The 18,916-nt window shown below is 43.4% G+C and overlaps 1 protein-coding gene and 1 pseudogene across 3 annotated transcripts; one reads left to right on the top strand and one right to left on the bottom strand.

Moving 5' to 3' along the window:
• The first annotated feature begins 3,398 nt into the window (after positions 1-3,398).
• Positions 3,399-11,468, top strand: LOC103644288 (cysteine--tRNA ligase CPS1, chloroplastic/mitochondrial-like). 2 transcript variants are annotated; one of them, NM_001397173.1, is made up of 9 exons: positions 3,415-3,819; positions 4,581-4,644; positions 5,032-5,193; positions 5,828-5,998; positions 6,102-6,383; positions 6,458-6,583; positions 9,837-10,037; positions 10,169-10,270; positions 11,000-11,468. In NM_001397173.1, the coding sequence occupies exons 1-9, from the start codon at positions 3,470-3,472 to the stop codon at positions 11,234-11,236; spliced, it is 1,695 nt and encodes a 564-aa protein (NP_001384102.1). In that variant the 5' UTR covers positions 3,415-3,469; the 3' UTR covers positions 11,237-11,468. The 2 variants fall into 2 exon arrangements, with proteins under 2 accessions (XP_008665718.1, NP_001384102.1); XM_008667496.4 differs by lacking the exon at positions 10,169-10,270 and having other exon boundaries at positions 3,399-3,819; positions 11,000-11,413.
• Positions 11,453-17,564, bottom strand: LOC103644289 (methyltransferase superfamily protein, glutamine amidotransferase superfamily protein, and Rho superfamily protein fusion pseudogene; annotated as a pseudogene). The gene is made up of 13 exons (NR_160852.1): positions 16,534-17,564; positions 16,242-16,454; positions 15,852-15,918; positions 15,665-15,772; positions 15,215-15,259; positions 14,083-14,203; positions 13,911-13,951; positions 13,666-13,818; positions 12,838-12,963; positions 12,546-12,731; positions 12,234-12,345; positions 12,004-12,098; positions 11,453-11,839 (listed from the first exon to the last, which is right to left on the bottom strand). The product of NR_160852.1 is annotated as a methyltransferase superfamily protein, glutamine amidotransferase superfamily protein, and Rho superfamily protein fusion pseudogene (transcript).
• Between the last annotated feature and the right edge of the window lie 1,352 nt (positions 17,565-18,916).

The following is an 18,916-nucleotide window of genomic DNA, read 5'->3' as shown; positions in this document are numbered from 1 at the left end:
CACCGTCGTCGCCGTCACATACCAGCCGCCGGACCCCTGGCTCCAGTCCTCCGCCGCCATCACCACCTCGCTCTCCCGCGTCCTCCCCAACTCCACCTTCCTCGTCCCCGACGACTCGCTCCTCCCCACCGGCGAGGATTTCAACTCCTCCACCGCCGTCCCAGCCCCGGTGCGGGATGAAGATGACGCGGCTGCGGCCGTCAGCGCCGCCTCCGCCGCGGCCGCGGGCAACAGGACCTGCGACCCGGACCTGCGACCCGGATTCGCGGCGGGGGGAGTGCTTCGCGCGGGCGCTTCGCGGCGGGCGGCGTGCGTGTGGTAGGTGAGGAGTTCGGTAGCGGCTGGCGTGCGGGAGTCGCGGCGGCTGGCGTGCGGCGGGCGGTTCGCGCAGGCGGGACAGTCTACAGATGGGTCTTAATAGTTGTAGAGATTTCCCCCTCAACTCTCCCCATTCGTATTTTCTATTAATTTTTAAATATCCCTCACTCTCATTCCTCTCCTATTTCACCTTTTTGTCAACCATTCGCCCCTATTTAGCTTCACTTATACACTTTAATTGAGCTATTTAACTTTCATACATCAGCTTTTAGAGTTTTAAAAAATATATAATATTTGTTACGTAATACACATTGTTATCAGTTAATTAAACTCAAGACAATAGATTAATTTTGCATAGATAATCCCTGATTAGCAAAAGGAGATTAGAGCTCACCCCTGTAGACGACTTTTGGATACTCTCATGTTCACATAAATCACATGTATTGGGGTATTCACCTAAATCACATGTATTCGGGTGGGTTGGAGTGAGATTTAATCTAATTTACACTTTAATCCACCTCAATATATATAAATTAAGATGCATACAATGTATCCAAACAAGACCTCAAAGTGGAAATTCTTCTCTCACTCAAAAGAGGGGGTGGGGAAGGGGAACAATTGAAGGGGGAGGAGGAAGAAAGTATACAAGGAAGTGAGGGAGGAGGTGTTCAGGGCGCCGTTGGAAGTCACCTTGCCGGAGAAGCCACAATTTGTAGCTCTCTTTGCCTAGCTCATTTTTCGGACTAGGGCATGTTTGGTTCGTTACTTCAATTGCCACACTTTGCCTAACTTTTCTATCTAAGGTTAGTTATTCAATTCGAACGACCAACCTTAGGCAAAGTGGGGCACAGTTAGCCACAAACCAAACAAGTCTTAGCTCCGCTTAGGAGCCATACCAAAGGGGACCTAATCACCTAAGTGATAAAGAAATCCATGTACTTGTAATATGAATGAAGAAAACATTTATGTATCAATATGTTTTTTGTAGATTTTTGTGAAGCAAACAATATGTGTCCGGTTAGGGAAACAGAGTACCGTGTAGCGCATGACTTCGGTCAGGAAACAGAGTACAATATAGCTTAAATTTCTACAAGATTTCTATAGCTAAATTTCTACAGACTCCTAGGAACTAGGAGGAAATTAGTTCACTCTGAGAACTAAAATTGTGCACATCTCACTAATTGTTATGACAAATTTTTATATTTTAAAATAAATATGTGCAGAATTTGATGGTTATATTTTTCTTATGTTATCAAACACATTATTACAAATAAGAAATTTTTTTTGCATAAATTATTTTATGCAGAATTTGCTCCCTACAACAAAAAATGGGAAAAAAAACTGAATCTGTATCCAAATTCATACCAAATTTTATATCTATCATTTGAGAGAAATATATGATAAATTTGAGGTTTACTTTTATGAATATTTACAAGTTTAATGCTAAAAACAAAAATATAATTTTGCATAGCGAGTTCTATATCATATTTATTCACAATAAAATGAAAAAGACAAAAACATGATATATGAATAATTATTGTTTTCATCCTTTTTCATCCCTGCTATAAGATATTTGACAACAAATTTTATCTTAGGCACCACCTAGTAATCCTCATCCACGCGTATGAATAGAGACCATAATTTGTAGAAATTAAGGCTATTCTCAATGGATATTTCATAACACTCTTTTCAACATGCCCACATCATCAAGAGTGGTATAAAACTAAGAATTAAATTGATATCTCTCAATGCAAAATTCCACTTCATTATTTCATAAACTAACATATTAATTAAATGATGTAACTAAATAACCAATAGAAGTTAGTAAAATATGTGAAGATGAAATAAATCACTTTCAATGGAGTTTTCACACGGTTTTTAAGATCTTGGAAACAAGTTGACATGGTTTTATCCCCATGTAACTATTTTCATCCCATGAAACTCATTCGTCTTAAATGACGTGACATGTCATCTAAAATGTTGATATGACACACTATTAGATGTGTATAAAACCCTCATAAAACTATCATTGTCAATAGCCTAATATAAATCACCCCATACCCGAAGCCCATTTCCTCTGCCCCGATGAACTGCTCTAGTGTCATTTTCCACGGAGCTGGCGGCGAGGGTGGTTGATACAAGTGACTAAATTTTAGCCTGTCACGTTTAGATACTAGTCAAAAATATTACGTATAGTTTAACTATAGAACTAATTACATAAATAAGAACTAAATAGTAAGACAACCTATTAAGTCTAATTACTTCATGATTCACTAATGCAATGCTACAGTAAACATTAGTTGATCATAGATTAGTTAAGTTTAATAAATTTGTCTTCTCATTTAATCTTTGTTTATATAATTAATTTTGTAATTATACTATATTTAATATCTGTAATTGAAATCTAATTGTAAAATGTGACACAAATTAAACTTAGTCATGAGAACCACACATTGTCATTCTCTTCTCCCTAGGTTTCGACCGTTCCCTAGAGATGGCCAAACGGGCCACCCTGCCCGACCCACTAGGCACGGTTAGAAAACTGGGCCGAGTCGTCTAAGCCCGCGGGCCCGTTGCGGAGCTAAACAGGTCGGGCCGGCCTGATAAGCACGAAAAAAGCGAGCCAAAACGGGCTAAACGGGTCGGTAAGCACGATTTAGTGCAAAAAAGCGGGTTTAACGGGTTTAGCGGTAAACGGTCCTCGCTGGGCTAGTCCACCGTGCTTAGTTTCCTGTCCGGATCCGGCCCGGTCCCGTATAAAAGCAGGCCGGACCGAGCTCGTACCGGCAAAAAAACGTGTTTCGAGTTGAGCTTTCGTGTTTCGTGCTTTATGTACATCTATATGGTTCCCTAAATCCTTATAGTTTTTTCCCCACATCCTGCTATTTATTTATTTACTTACCTATACATTGCTACGGTATATATAGTATATATTGTGGATCTTGATTAAACAAAATATTTTTTATTTAAACATGATCACATTTTAAACATGATAACATTTTTCACTACCATATCCGCGCTTAAAAGTAGTTAGGGATTTAAAACACGAATCTCTTAGTACACAGCTAGATCGCGGGATGTGCCTTCTGTGCGCCTGTGCCACACACACAGCCACGCCCGTCGGCCCGCTAGGCCGCTACTACCCAGAAGGATGGCGGCGGCGGTGGTGGTGAGGCGTGCCGCTGGCCTTATCCCTCTCCTCTCCTCGCGGTTCGGTGCTCGCATGCCCCTCCACCGGGCGCTATCCCAGATCCCTCCGCCTCGCTTCTGTCGCCTACTATCGCAGCAAACCAAGCCCTTCTCCGCCTCCGCGTCGAATGGCGCGGCTACGGACAGAACCCGCGAGCTGCGTCTGTACAACACCAAGTCGCGGAAGAAGGAGCAGTTTCGGCCGCGCATTCCAGGCAGGGAGGTCGGCATGTACGTCTGCGGTGTCACCCCCTACGATGACAGTCACATCGGCCATGCCCGCGCATACGTAGCCTTTGACGTCCTCTACAGGTTTCCCTCCCCCTATTACTGTTCCGTCTGTTCGTGATTCGGTTAGTTCCTGCAACCACTGCGAGCTCTGGCAATCTGACGGTGCACTTGATTCATTCACAGTGGAGATGATGTATTGTAGATTCCTAGCAGGCCCGTACCTAGCAATTAGAGGCCCTGTGAAAAATATGTAACCAGGCCTCATTTATAACGCAACATAAGTAAATCATACTTCCACGTCATAATAAAGCTTCAATGTATGTTTATTGCATCAATTTCATACCCATCTTAGCGTCTGAGCATAAGCAAGGTAAATATTTCCTTAGTTCGTGTAGTATTTTTTTCCTTTTTACTTAAATAAAGCTTGGTTCATTAGTGTTAAAGGGAGATTTGGAGGCCCTGAGCAGCCGTGCATCTTGCTCCTGCCAGTCTACGGGACTGATTCCTAGTTATGGTGTAGTCTGAAAAACTTGCGGGGCTGCCTAAGCCCATAATATATTTACCGAGCGAACTGATGATTGATTGACATGATCTCCATTGAAAACGATGTACATTTGTCTTGAGACGCTCCAATTTTTTTTGTTACTCCTGCTCTAAAGATGTTGGCTGTCCACATGAACATTTGTCTAATTGGCAATTGCCTATTTGTGTTTTAACGGGCTTGGTTTAGGATAAACACCATAGTGACATGGCTAAAGCAAAATTCTTTCCTCTGTTATCTTATCACCTTGCTAATTTTCATTGCATTCTTACAAAATATTGCATATGTGCTGCTTTGATAGGTACTTGCGCTATTTGGACTATGAAGTTCGCTATGTTCGGAACTTCACCGACATTGATGACAAGGTGATTTTTAGGCAAATTTATCTTCATATATATGTGAAGCTGAGTTGCCTGTTTCTATTAACCAAACTGAAAAATGACGTTGCAGTTATTATTTTCTTACATCTTTGCTGTTTACAAGATATTGAAAATCATAGCTTTACTGTCTACAAAAAAATTGCATTGTCCTGAATTTAAATTAGACAAGACAGAATCTTGTTTGAATGTTCACACATTATGTAACATTTGATGTCATGTTCTTTTTTTTGGATCTAACTAGATAACTTTATTTGTACTATTTTCTGCTGAAATTGTATTAAGCTATTCTACATGGAAAACTAGAATGGAATATTTAAACGCAATTTGCTAATTTGCACAGGAAACCTGAGTTGCACTTCTGGAATTATGTAGATAATTGCAAGAGCAAATCAGCTGGGGGAAGATCCTTTTAGCTTAAGCAAAAGGTTCTCTGATGACTTCTTGTCAGACATGGCCAATCTTCAATGTCTACCACCATCCGTGGAGCCCCGTGTTTCAGATCATGTTGATGAGATTATAAATATGATTAAACAGGTACCTATACTTGATTTTGTGTGCAGTACTTAGTGACATGCTTATGCAGTTTCTTTTTTCTGTCCTCTTGTGAAAATTGTTTACTGATTTCTGTACCATGCTTGATTGGATGTTTAATCTCAGATTGGTTGGAAGGTCCTTGCTTTCACATAATTTAGTTTAGATTGAATTAATATGATATTAAGCTGAAAATAGTTAAATGTTTGCTTTTCTGTGGCTGACATGTCAATCCATGATAGGTTTCATGTAAAAATAACACCCAATCCCAAGGTTTTATTAGCATTGTTAATGCAATTTGGGAGTTTGCTATGTGGTTAAGTGGTGATATCTAAGTTGATAAAGCTGCACAATGCTGTGTCCATGTTTATATGCAAGTTTTCAGTGTAATCATGCCATGTGTATGCAGTTGTGGACATGAAGAATGTCATGTTTGATTCTCTTGATGTAAGATATGTACTGTTAATGTTTAATATTTTGACTTTATTGTTTTCACATACTTTGCCTGATTGCCATTTTGTTCTGTTCACATACCTAAAACAGCTCACAAAGTGCTATTGTACAAATATTGAATTCCTGTTTTTTTGGTACAATGTCCTTTTGCACTTTGGAACTTGACTTTTTTTTTTCTGAGCAGATCCTTGATAACCGTTGCGCATATGTAGTGGGTGGGGATGTTTATTTCTCTGTAGACAATTTTCCTGAGTACGGAGAATTATCTGGTAGAAAGTTAGATGATAATAGAGCTGGTGAGAGGGTTGCTGTTGATGAGAGGAAGAGAAATCCAGCTGATTTTGCTCTATGGAAGGTACAAGATGTCCCAAATCTTATTATGCAACACTTTTTTGTATTCTATTCCTGTGGAAATGATTTCGTTCAGCAGCAATTAGTTTATTTCATGTTAACTGCAGGCTGCAAAAGATGGGGAGCCATGGTGGGATAGCCCATGGGGCCCAGGAAGGCCAGGATGGCACATAGAATGCAGTGCCATGAGTGCACATTATTTGGGTCATTCTTTTGACATACATGGTGGTGGGGAGGATCTCATCTTTCCACACCATGAGAATGAGATTGCTCAGAGTCGTGCGGCATGTTGTGACAGTACCATAAATTACTGGATACACAACGGTTTTGTGAATGTAAACAGCCAAAAAATGTCTAAATCACTTGGTAATTTTGTTACCATACGTAAGGTAAAAGAAGCACTCCAATCTTCCTCAAGTAATGACTGTACCTTTGCTTTCTCAAGGACTGCCATTTTCCTCAGGTTATAGAGATGTACCACCCGCTGGCTTTGAGAATGTTCTTACTTGGCACACACTATAGGTCCCCAATTAACTACACCATAGAACAACTCAATGTTGCATCAGATAGATTGTACTACACGTATCAGGTATGCTCTATGTCTATACGATCATGCTAGCTCTTAGTTTGATATAACTATGTTGCATAAACTTCTTATTTGGCAACTGTTTTCTGATGTGTCCCTTTTTTCCTGGCAAGCAAATAGGTTAGGGACTTAGGGTAGTGTATGGATAATCCAAAAGTCCAAGACTCTTGTGTTATCTATGTCAAGTAGACCATAGTACATAGCTATTTTGGTGGTTGAGATCCCAAGGCTAAAGCACATCTCTGCATATCCCAGGTGATGATGCTGGGGAAAGAAGGAAAACCCCACTAGACCTTATGTTGTCATGCGTGAAGTGTAGTTGTCGGCAGGATACGACACCACAGTACCGAGGGCACTAGAGAAAATTAGAGACCGATAGGGACGTAGCCATGGGACCGCTGGATCAGGGGGTTGACATGGTCGTAAGCACCCACATGATGTCGAGAGGTTTGGGTCACCTGAGTGTAATATCATACATCATCTGTATGGTTGATGTTTATAGGAGAAAGGGCCTATAGCCTAGTGGTTAAGGCTTTCGAGCAACACCTCCAAGTTCCAGGTCTGATTCCCCTCGGGGGCGAATTTTTGGGCTTGGTTAAAAAAATCCCCTTGTTGTGCCCCATCCGCTCTCGGGTTACGATATCCTGTTCACCACCCTCCGGTTGGGCCGTTGCAGAGTGGACGGTTGACGCCGGCCCGTTAGTGATGGGGTGCCAAGGTTCAGGGGTTTTCTCGGCCAGGACCAATGTTTCGGTCTCTCTTAATATAATATCGGGAGGGCGGTCATTCCCTCCCCGGCCGAGTTATTTTTTTGTTGATGTTTATATGAAAGTGGGCGAAATTACATGCTTAGATGATGTCTGAGCTAGCGAGTGAGGAGAGCCCTAGCTATCCCCTACGACTGTTGAGCCAAGCGAGAGCTCTTACCATGTACTAACTTGGCTTGAACCAAAAAGATCTTCGAAGGCCAAAGACAAGCCTCTTTTCAGCCCAGAGATCCTTGAATCCTCCAAAAGAGACCCTGTTCTATATTGCTCCATCCCTCACTTTTATAGCTCAAGGGAGGAGAGAGTTAGATTCCTGCATGGACAATGGGCCCTGCTCAGCAGAGGTAAAACTACTATCTTGTCGTAGCTGTACCGTATGAGGAGCACGCCTTCGACGTGCCACAGTGGCGAGTATGGCATGTCACAGTGACAAGTATGGTGCCGACGCCTTTGAGTATGGCGTAGTTGGTAACTGCAGAAGGCGCACACGCTACATAGTGCTTGCAGGTATATCTAGGACATGAGGCGTGGCTATAGTGACACTTTTTGACCGCAATGTTGCCTTTCGTAATAAATGAGACAGACAGAAGTCTTATCTTAATCGCTCGGCCCCACATGCAGTTAACCTGGTTGAGGGCCACGTGGTGCTTGGGTCGTGTCACTCGAGGCTGTCCTGCCACGGGGGCATCTTGGGGAGTGTTGGGAGGTTCTTGTGTAAGGCCCTTAGCTCTTAGGGCTTAAGGCTTGACCCCTCAGGCGTAGGGCCTTGGGGATGCTAGGCTGGCGTCGAGCCAGGCCCTTTGTGGGCCTGTCTTCTACTGTTGAAGTGTTGGAGGGCGCAGCATCTGGGAGTATGTCTTTTCCCGGATGTTGATAGTAGTAATGTTGCCTGCAGTGGTGAAGCTAGAGCAAAATATAGAGGAGGGTGCACCTGCCTTGTGGGTGCATAGACTTGGGTTGTGGAGGGTGCATACATGATGAAAATTTAATTCTAACCACTAATTTTGCATTTGGATTGTGGGTGCATCTGCAACCCCTATTTATAATATACCTTCGCCCCTGACTGCCTGGGTTGTTTGTTGGCAACATCTGGAAGCAAAGCAGTGGTCATAAATGACTGCTAATATTGGCCTGATTCCATGGACCAAAGAAAGGTTGAGATGTGAATAATCAATTCTTTGATCTATATTGAACCTCTTGCTTTCTCCTAGTTGATTCCCAGTGCTCACATATTAGTCCATGATTTAGAATCAGTGTTCAACAAGGCACTCTTCGCTAGGCGAAGGGATATCACCTTGCCTTGGGGGGCAGGCAGTACCCTAGGCGGTTCCGGCCCAGCGGTGGCGGTTTGCGCACAGATCCACCTAAGGCAGGGACGCATGCAGGCAACACAGACGCTGAGCAGGTGTGGGGAAGGGATGTTGGGTGGAGGTTGCTGGTGGGGGAGTAGGAACGTTGAGCGGAGTTGGACATAGGCACGTACGGGCGGCGGCAGGCATGACTAGAGGAGACAGGGATGTGGGAGAGCAACCAGTGATGGTGGCTGATATGCAGGAGAGACTGACCAGAGCACATAGAGGACCTAGGGATAAGATGTTGGTTTTATTTTTGAGGAAAAGGGATAATGTGTTGGTGGTGTGGGAGTACTTCAAACTTGAGCTTTGGGCTGTTTGATGGCCCTTTCTCTTCAATGAGGTCCACTTATCTCCTTTTTTATTTTTTAAACATATATGTGTGTATATGCTAATGCCTAGAAAACGGCTTGGTGCCTAGGCTAGGCAGAGGCTAGAGGGTCACCACGTAGAGAGCGCCTAGCGCCTTTTGTAACCTCGTTTAGAATTAGTAATGCTGGCACAATTTTCTTCCTAAACATGTTTTCCAATGCCACTTCTGATAGTGATGGTTCAGAATACATGGGACTGCGAAAGGGCCTCTAGCTGAATTGGTTAGGCGGTCTGAATAGCACTTCTCAGATTCTGGGTTCGACTTCCCGTGTGAGCGAATTTCAGGCTGTGGTTAAAAAAATCCTCTCGTCTGTCCCACGCCAAAGCACAAGTCTAAGGCCCAGCCCCGGTAACATGGGCTCGGTGCCGTTGTGTAAGGGTGGGACAAGGGTTCGGGGGTTTTCTCGACCTGTATGAGAAGGTCTTCTTCTTAATACAATGCACAGGGGCTATCTTACCCTCCGCACGTCGAGTTTTTTTAGAATACATGGGACTACGGTGATAGTGGCACACTTGGTCTGATTTTTCTGGATTGCACCCTACTACAGATTTTTGCTAAATAAGATTTTTTTTACAATGCATAGCTCTGATTCATGCCGGTTGACTGAGAAGTTGCTTATGTTTGCCTAACGACTCAGAAATTAAGACTCTAGTTTTGGTGGAACGGAGGGTTGTGTTTCACAGTTATTTCTGTTTCATAAGAGGTCGTTTCAGTGCCATAACTTCTAATCAAAAGGTTCACATGAATTCTTTTTGTATACACAGACCTTGCGTGATTGTGAAGAGATCTGTCAGCATCAACAAAGCAACACTGGAAATCCATTGCCTGCTAATACCTTAAATTACATCCAGAAACTTCATGATGAATTTGAGACCTCAATGTCAGATGATCTTCACACTTCAGTGGCATTGGCTGCTATGTCTGAGCCATTGAAAGTTATGAATGATCTGCTGCACACTCGCAAGGTAAATTTATTGATGAACAAATGGAGATACACTTCATTCACATTCAGACTGTAAACTGTACCATTCTCCATTCTCGTGCAAAAGGCAAAAACTATGTAGCTTGTTTTGACCTACCTCTGGCATTTAAATAGGGAAAGAAACAGGACAAGAGGTTGGAATCGCTTTCCGCCTTAGAAGAGAAAATAAGAGTAGTTCTCTCTGTTCTAGGATTGCTACCTTCAAGTTATCATGAGGTGAGTGCAATGTTCTGTTAACACTGCCAAATCAGTTTCAGTATATGCTGCCACTAAGTCTACAGAAGACCTGTTCATGGGAACTCCAGTCCAGCCGCAAAGCCTGCTCGTCCCGTTTTGACAGGCAGCAGCCCAGGCTTGGGTTACCGTTTTAACATGTGGGCACTGAAGCATGAAAAAGGCTGGCCCAAACTGGAAAAATGGCATTTACGGGCGGGCTTGAACCTCAAACTTTGGCTCGGTGTCGGGTCCAGCCATTGGGGGTTTCTGACCAGTTTTCCTAGTGCCTGGCCTGGCCCTGGCATTTGTTCTGCAGCTAGTTTTGGTGCAGAACAAACCTCTGTATCGTAGTAATTCATGATGGCTATTTTGAGACTCAACTCTGTGAACTCCTGGTATTAGGGAAGATGAATATGTCACAGTAAAAATGTGGCAAAGGCCTGCCTATTAGATGTATTGAATTTTGAACACGCAGAGTCCGCCTAAATTTAACATCCAATTCAGCTGCCCTTTGGTAGCTGTTTCTGAAGTTATTTAGATTAGATTCTCTTTTATGCATGCAAGTGCAGCCAAGAAACTTTTCAGAAGTAATTTGGATTGCAGACTAGCAAGTAACTAATTGCATCCAATTTGTACACTATCATGTAGTTGAACTGATACTTCTATAATAGGCACCTTTCATTTGCATAACTTGTTCCATTAATGCTACTAATGGGCTTCTGCTCTCAGGCTTTGCAACAGCTGCGGGATAAAGCACTGAGACGAGCTTCCATCACTGAGGAGCTTGTGGTACAGAAGATTGAAGAGAGGACTGCAGCAAGGAAGGCGAAGCAGTATGAAAAATCCGACGAGATCCGGAAGGAATTGGCTGCTGTTGGAATCGCCCTCATGGATGGCCCCGACGGAACAACTTGGAGGCCATCTTTACCACTTCCAGAGGAGGAAGCGGTGCTTGCTAAAACATGATGTGCGCCGACTTTAGGATCGAGTCGAGTATATAGGGGTGATTAATCTTGTTTTAAAAAGTTAAATGCGTCTGCTAGCAGAAATAAATGTGAATTTAGTTAGTTGCTCTAGTCAAGACTACGGCTCTTTATCTATACTAGATCTATGCCCGTGCGTTGCCACGGAAAACACATGAAATCGTTATGTGTGGTACTACAAATCAAACAAAGTGAAAAACATTAAATATTTATTCACACGATATTGTAAATAAAACAACATATCATAGCAACAGTGAGAGATCCATCCATGCCACAAACGAGCATAGGAGAGAGCTGGAGTGTGCCTTTTCATCACCTTCTTGACACTGGCAGCATCTACTAACAAACGACTACTAATTAACTACTACTACTATTATTATTTATGCCTACTACTCACTCACTATCATATACTTATCATAGGCCTAAGAGCTAAAAAAACAACCTGGACTTGTTTCTTCTCTGTTGCTGTCTTCACTGTCCCCTCCTTAAGATTACACCTCTCCAAAGGTATTTCTTTTTTCTTTGTCAAAGCTTCTCTACGCTCGGTTGATAGGGCCGGCCATCATGTAGCCATATTAGTAGTCCCCTGCGCACAACAGCCCGTCAACACACAGATTATGACCATCATGATTCAGGATCTATGCTGGCATATATATGCATCATGGTCATGGAAGCAGCAGCTAGCTTATTATTAATGGTTACAGCACTATCAGAAAGATAGGCACAAGGAGAGCTATTGTTGACACTTACTCCCAGATTAGAGGAATGGAGGGCCCCCCTTCCCCTTTTTTTGCTCTATGCACCTCACACATCATAGCCCAATGGCTTCATGCCCAGGAGAAAACCTGGAGAAATTCCGAACAGATGTAACAGCAAAAAAACAATAATCTTTGATTTCTTTTGCTCACCCCACATGAATTGCTTGCAATAAGAGAAACTGCATTTAGGAAAGATTTAAGCTAGCTGCTGAGAACGTTTACCTGGGCACCTGAAAGAAGCAGGAGGGCGTAGGGGTCCCTGAAATCCAGCAATCTGGTGGGCGACGCGCAATCGCCGAACTCGGCTCCGCCATGGTGCGCGTGCTGCAGCTTCCTGCAACCAGACAAAACGATAAAACCGAAAAAGAAGCTTTTTAGATGGCAACTGAAGCTATCGAAACAAACAAGCAACGCAACCCAACGTGCAGTGCAGTGCAATTGCAATATGACTGAAGAGAAGCGCGGATGTGGATGAGAATGCGATGCATGCAGGCAGGCAATGGGCAATGCAACAGAGAAGAAGGGAGAACGGACCTGAACCTGCCGGGGATCTTGCCCTTCTCCTTGTAGGGCTTGACGAGCACGCGCGCGTAGCACACGAAGTGCGGGTTGCCCTTGCTTGGGATGACCTTCACCGTCTCGGCGTACACGAAGGTGACGAAGCCGAACATGTGCTTCTGCTGGTACGGGATGCGCACGTCCTGCACCGGCCCGAACATGCTGCACGGTCCATCGATGGCGGGGCAACATTATTGGACAGCTAGTGGAAACGAAACGGAACGAGCGGACCAGGGGTGCCAATAATGGCAGCGTGTGCTCTGGGTACCTGAAGTAGTTGGACACGATCTGCCGCGCGGCGGGACTGCAGATGAGGTCGCCGCGGTCCATCCGCGGGGAGCGCACCGGGAACCTGTGCATGTCCTCGCCGCCGAGCAGCATGCCCACCGCCGCCCTGGAGCAGGCAGCAACACGCGGAGAATAAAATGGGAATGGTGAGACCGGAGACAAAATGCAACCTTTAATTTGGTGGCGAGGCAGCCGCTGGGTAAAAATGGCACCTTTCCTGACCAAATCAGCTCAAAAGTAGTCAGATCAGGCGGTGGGGGACAAGATCTAGTGTGAGTAATAAGACTCAATTAATTATAGTTTCTGTTGCTATCAGACTACTTCACAAATTTTTGATGCTATCGGACTACTTCACAAAAATGGCATTTATATTCAGGTTTATACAATACAAATGCAATTCCAAAATCATGCAGGACATCATCTATCATTTGATCTAAACCTCATAAGTAAATACAAATGGCCCTGAAATATTTACCTCAAAGTAGCCATCTGTTTCTTTTCTTTTTGTTTTCTTGATAATACCTGACTGTATTAAAGCATTTATAGAACAATACAAGGAAGCTTACAGAGCAGGTAAGCCTCCTACGCTACACAGGATTACAGGAAGGAAACAGCTAACGACACACCCTAAGAAAAATAAGAGAAATACAAACTAAAAGCAGAGCATGGTCTAGGAATAAGCACCTAGCAATATACACTACTTTGTGCCTAATGTGGCAGTACATTTCCCTCATTTGTGCCTAATAGTGTCAGCATTACAAGGTGACCAGAAAAGTCGGTTGCCTCATCTCAAGTGGTATGGAATTACCTGTTGCTCAAACTCAGCCTCTGATCTTGAGCTCTTGGTAACGAAAACCTGCTCAATGACTGGCTCAGTCTCGAGTGCAGATTCACCCAAGTCTGAGTTGTCAGTCGGAACCAGACGCCACCCGAGTATTACATGTCCCAGTGATTCTACAACCTGCAAGGACAAGATTATTAATCAGAGAAATGAGCTTAACATGAAAATCCTGCATCATAGGCTATCAAATTTATTAACAGTGTTACACCAACCTTCTTAAACTCAGCTTTGCCTTTCTCATGACGCTTTTCATCTGTTGGCATAAAAAACATCCAAAGAAACCTAGGTGGTTATCAATTCTAGGATCAAACACTTGGAGCCGAGGGCTGACAGATGACAAAAAAGCAAAACTCAAATAGTCCAAGCACGCAAGGGTTCCCTCACCTGCAAGAGAAGAAGGCCGGATGAATCCCCACTCCACACAAATGCAGAAGGAAGAGTCCGAAGGACGTTTGGATCTGGATCGATGAATGCTACAGCTTATGATGTAGTTCACTATACTCCACTACAGAGAAATAAGAGAGTGTACTTTTAGCAGCTCAATTCATGGAATAGATAATATTCATAACCAAAACAAATGAAAGAATCATTTTTTTTTCTTTAAAAAAATGAAAGGATAAGAAGAGACACTTGCTCGATCATGTCTGTATCAGTCCACATCAAGCGAGTGGCGAGGGACTAAAATCCCTTTCACACCAGATTCCTGAGCCAAAAGGTTCGAGCACAATTTGTCAAGCCTAGAATCTCGGGTCAGTGACACTAACACCAGTGTTTGAGCTTTGTGACAATGGAACTGACATGTTCAAGATTCAGCGCAATTAGTCGACTCAAAAATGAAAGCATTGAAGATCTTGACACTCAAAATCATTGGGACGTTTCATAAAGCATGGCAATCTTGCCCAATGAACAAATCTAGAGCCTCTTTGACATAATCAAACTATTCATGAATAAAAAAATAGAGGAGCTAAAAGGCATGAAATGCATGCCACTATACTCCTCTGAATGTCTGAGACCAGATGAGTTGCGCTTGAACTAAGCTGACCGAACGAGCAAGCACTAAATCACAATACTCAAATAGTTCACTTATGCTTCCATCTACGAATGTATGCCTTAATGAATGTGGAGCGCTCTTGCCTGCCTTATAACACAAATAGAAGCAATGAAAATGAAAGCGAAGAAGAACCATCTAATGGTCCTGCTCATAGTAATGAGGTTAATTCGTCAGCAATTACATCAACTCATAAATGTGAAGCTTTAAAATAATTGTTAGATTATGATTTGAGTAAAGCGAAACATGTGAATTATTCACGATCTTTACAATGGAAAAATGGTTCTATCTCAATCGACAAATGAAACTAAATTGTTGTGATTCAAAATAATCCAGTGTGATCTATTTTCTAGAGGTTGTCCCAACACAAATGAATCAGGTTGGCACCCTGACAGTTCAAGTTTCTGAAAATCAATATACATGAGGAATTATTTAAAAATGACAGAAAGGTAAGGATCAAGGCGATACCTTGAGACCTGCAAAAATGCCACGGAGTCCATGTCCACATCCAAGCTAAAAAAATAAAAATAAAGTAGCAAACATAAGTAGCTTGCTTATAATACATGGTTTTCCTACTTTACTACTGATTCATTGAATAACTTTGCAGAAAAACTCGGTCACTTGAACATTCTACCGCAAGATTATCTGTGAAGATTTATTTGTTGACAAGTATATATACACTACAGGATACAAGGCTTGTCTGTGAGCCCGCAAATGCAGAAACCTGCATAAAATGGCACATTTGCAGGATCACAGACAAAAAGATGTTTGCATCCCTTATTACATCATCAAAGAGAAAAGGTTGCACCAAAAATAACAAAGCTCCAAAATTTCAGTAGAAAAAATATTTTAATTAACAAACAGAGATTCACATGGTACATACATAACCATGAACGTACATGAGAGCAAGCATCGCACCTCTAATACGTGTTTGCCTTCTACACGCAATTTATATTCTTTGATATCAGAATTCAGGGCCTTCACCAAGTCTAATGAACCTTCCCAAAGCTTCAACCCACTTGACACCTGTGGTTGAGCTCAAGTTCAAAGAGCCAAATAAAATAAATATGACGTAAAGAACAAACTGTATTTATTTAGCCTTCACCTTCATATTTTCCTGGGACCAAATCAGAGTCTTTGACATCAAACACGTCAGATGTACTCACTTTCCCCTAATAAGATTGAGAAAGAAAATTGGCTTAGTTTAACTTCATCAGGAGATATCAATGACCAGCTGCGTAGATAGACATGCATCCAAAGCCTCCTTCAGATACAACAGAAATCAAATTCACATTATTACAAGTCTAAAGTATCTAACCAAATCCACCCTTGCTCTATTTCAATCTGAACACCCCTCCCCCAATCTTAGGAAAAGAGAAAGGGACTCTATTTGAGCCACATAATAATATCTGGTCTTTTTCTTCAGATACAACATAAGCAGGCATCAACTCAATGGGCTTATTTCTCTCTATAGTACATATATTGAGGAACTTACAAGGGATTTCTTGAATATGTAGAGGTGCAAATGAATTCTCCATTGCTCTACTCCAGAGTGACTACTCTCAACTGAAGTGCTCGATTCAGACTTGATTTGGGAAAACTGCCAGAAGGGTCATTCACCATGAGGGGAGTGGTGAGGACTGAGAGGTAAGCAGCATCGGAGGAGGAGATGATGATGTTGAAGAAGCAGGCCCACCAATACATCTACCTGGCGTTGAGCGGAGGCTGTAATATAGAACATAGTCCTCTGAACCTATACATGTAGATCTAGGGACTCAGATCCATACCTGTACGTATCGTTTGATTCACACAGAGAGAGCTGCCAGAACTTGGCAGCTAGATCTTTGCCTTCTCTGGCGAGATGGAGCGGGGCAGGGAGCGGCCGCCCACCGCTCCGAATTAAGTAACTGCAAAGTATGGGTGTAGCTGCAAAGTATGGGTGTAGCCACCCACCGCTCCGGTTCTTGAGGAGCACGACGCCCTGGCGCGGCGCGTCGAGCGCCAGGTCCTGGTGCTCCCTGGAGCACACGTCCGCGGGGCCCAGGCGCCCGAACGGCTCGGCCGCGGGGTCCCCGTCGAACATGCCGAGCTCCCTTGAAGGTCGCGTCGCCCGGGCGGTGGCCGTCCTCGGGGTGGTCCCAGAAGCCGCCCGACCGGCGGGATGGTGGAAGGCGTCGGGTTCGCGTGCGCTTCGTGGTGGACGGCGGAGATGCAACCTTGGCGTGCGTGCCAGTACTCTTCCCGAACTCCACTGAAAGATCCGTGTTTGGTCCACCGGCACCTTCCTCTTCCTTCTTCGGTTCTTCCCCAGCCGTGCGCGTTTCTCCTCTGCCCTGGAGACAAAGGAGCACCCCGCGATCTCCCGACCCCACCTCCCCGCCCGCGTGCTTCTGAAACGGAGAAGCTGTCGGTTCCCAGCCGGGCAGGCTACTCCGACTCTTCCTTTCCCTCCGGCCGGCGAGGCGTCCAAGCGAATTAGCGGAGAACGTCGAGCCGGCTACATGTGGGTGTTGCAGACGAAGAAGGCCTTGAGGCGCGCGTCGTGGGGCCCTCCCTTGAAGGTCGCGTCGCCCGAGCGGTGGCCGTCCTCGGGGTGGCCCCAGAAGCCGCCCGGCCGGCGGGATGGTGGAAGGCGTCGGGTTCGCGGCTTTCGCGGTGGGATTGCGGCGTGGGAGCGAGTGGTTGGGCGGTTCGCGGCGGAAGGATTTGCGGGCGGGCGGTAGGGCGGTAGGGTGGGCGGGTGGTAGGGTCGGCGGTTTCCTGCGGCGAGGTTTCTGGCGTGCGGGCGGGCGGAGGCGGGCGCGGGGTTTCCGAGGGCGGGGGCGGTCTACACAGCGCTCTTAATGGTTAGTAGAGATTCTTAAGCATGTTTCTAGTAACGTTCTCTAAATTTTATACTCTAAAATAATATTTTCTATTCTATACATGATACTCTAAAAAAATTTCTATCTATATCTTCTCTAGCAATTAGCAATGTCTTCTAAATTCGGCCTTTTATATCTACAATGATAATAAAATTCATACACTACATTACATTGATTGTTTTATAATATTCATTTAAATACAATTTTAATTTAGGTATGTCCTAGCTGGCACGAGTGGGACCAGGCAGAGAAGCTTTAGCGAACGGATAGACTTGTGTCAGGTTTAGTAGACGAGAAGGACAAACAACAAGAAACGCTATATTTAACCAACCGAATGTTTAACGTTACTGGAGACAGTCTAAGTATGTTACAAACAAGATCCTGTTTTTTAATCTATATTCGTAAGTATCTTACAAAGACGCCGAGTTCATCTATGTAATTTTAGTTACACATACCTGTATAGCTAATATAACTAAACACAGTAGTATTATTCAACTAATAAAGCTACTAAACACGATACTAGCAATTTTCAATTAGTAAAAATACAAGTATTTAGCTACACAACCTAACTGGCATAAGAGAGCGACCAGTGGTGGATCCAATTAAAAGAGGGGCTGACTTCCCAGTGACAAGAGACAGACAACACAAGCTTCTCATTTCTCTTATAATCTTCACCTCTTTCTCCAATAAAATTTTATAGATATAGGGGGTTATAAATTGATAGTATCGTTTTTCTCTTTTCTCCTTTCTCTTCTGTTTTTCTCTACACTTCACCTCCTCTCGTAGAGTTTTATGGCTGCTGGATCCGCCACTAAAAGCGACTACTTTACTATAGAAAATTCGTAGTTAAGCAATTGGTACGGCCGAAATAGCAGCGTGAGCACGTCTCAATCTTGTGGCCGCCCAAAAAAGAAAACCCCTCCAACTAATGATAAAAGTAATTAAATTCCATAGAATCTAGAGCAACAACCGATTCCATAAAACACTGAAAAGAACAAAGTTGTTGTTTGGTTCATGAAGTGTAACTTAAATGACAATAGTAATGATTCACACTCGATTACCAACGGTAATAAGTTTAAATATGCCGGTATCAATTTCTAGTTTAATATCTGGTTACGATTGGAGTTAAATAAACATAATTTAACGTTATCAATTACATATTACGTTATAAACATGTGAACTAAATGACACCAAATTCCATAGAAGTATAGAACTGTGGCAGTTATAACCTAGATCAAGACTGACTTTTTCAATTTAACTTTTTCTGTCAAAAAATATTTTTATATTATTGAACGATGCAACCCTG

The sequence above is a fragment of the Zea mays genome, chromosome 1 (assembly GCF_902167145.1).
Source record: "Zea mays cultivar B73 chromosome 1, Zm-B73-REFERENCE-NAM-5.0, whole genome shotgun sequence".
NCBI classification, from domain to species: Eukaryota; Viridiplantae; Streptophyta; class Magnoliopsida; order Poales; family Poaceae; genus Zea; species Zea mays.
This window is presented reverse-complemented; position numbering and strand designations above follow the sequence as displayed.

Coding starts and splice junctions, on each gene's coding strand:
- LOC103644288 (NM_001397173.1), top strand. CDS start 3,470: ATGGCGGCGGCGGTGGTGGTGAGGCGTGCCGCTGGCCTTATCCCTCTC. Junction 5,194..5,827: donor TTATAAATATGATTAAACAG/GTACCTATACTT, acceptor TTTTCTGAGCAG/ATCCTTGATAACCGTTGCGC. Junction 10,271..10,999: donor TACCTTCAAGTTATCATGAG/GTGAGTGCAATG, acceptor TTCTGCTCTCAG/GCTTTGCAACAGCTGCGGGA.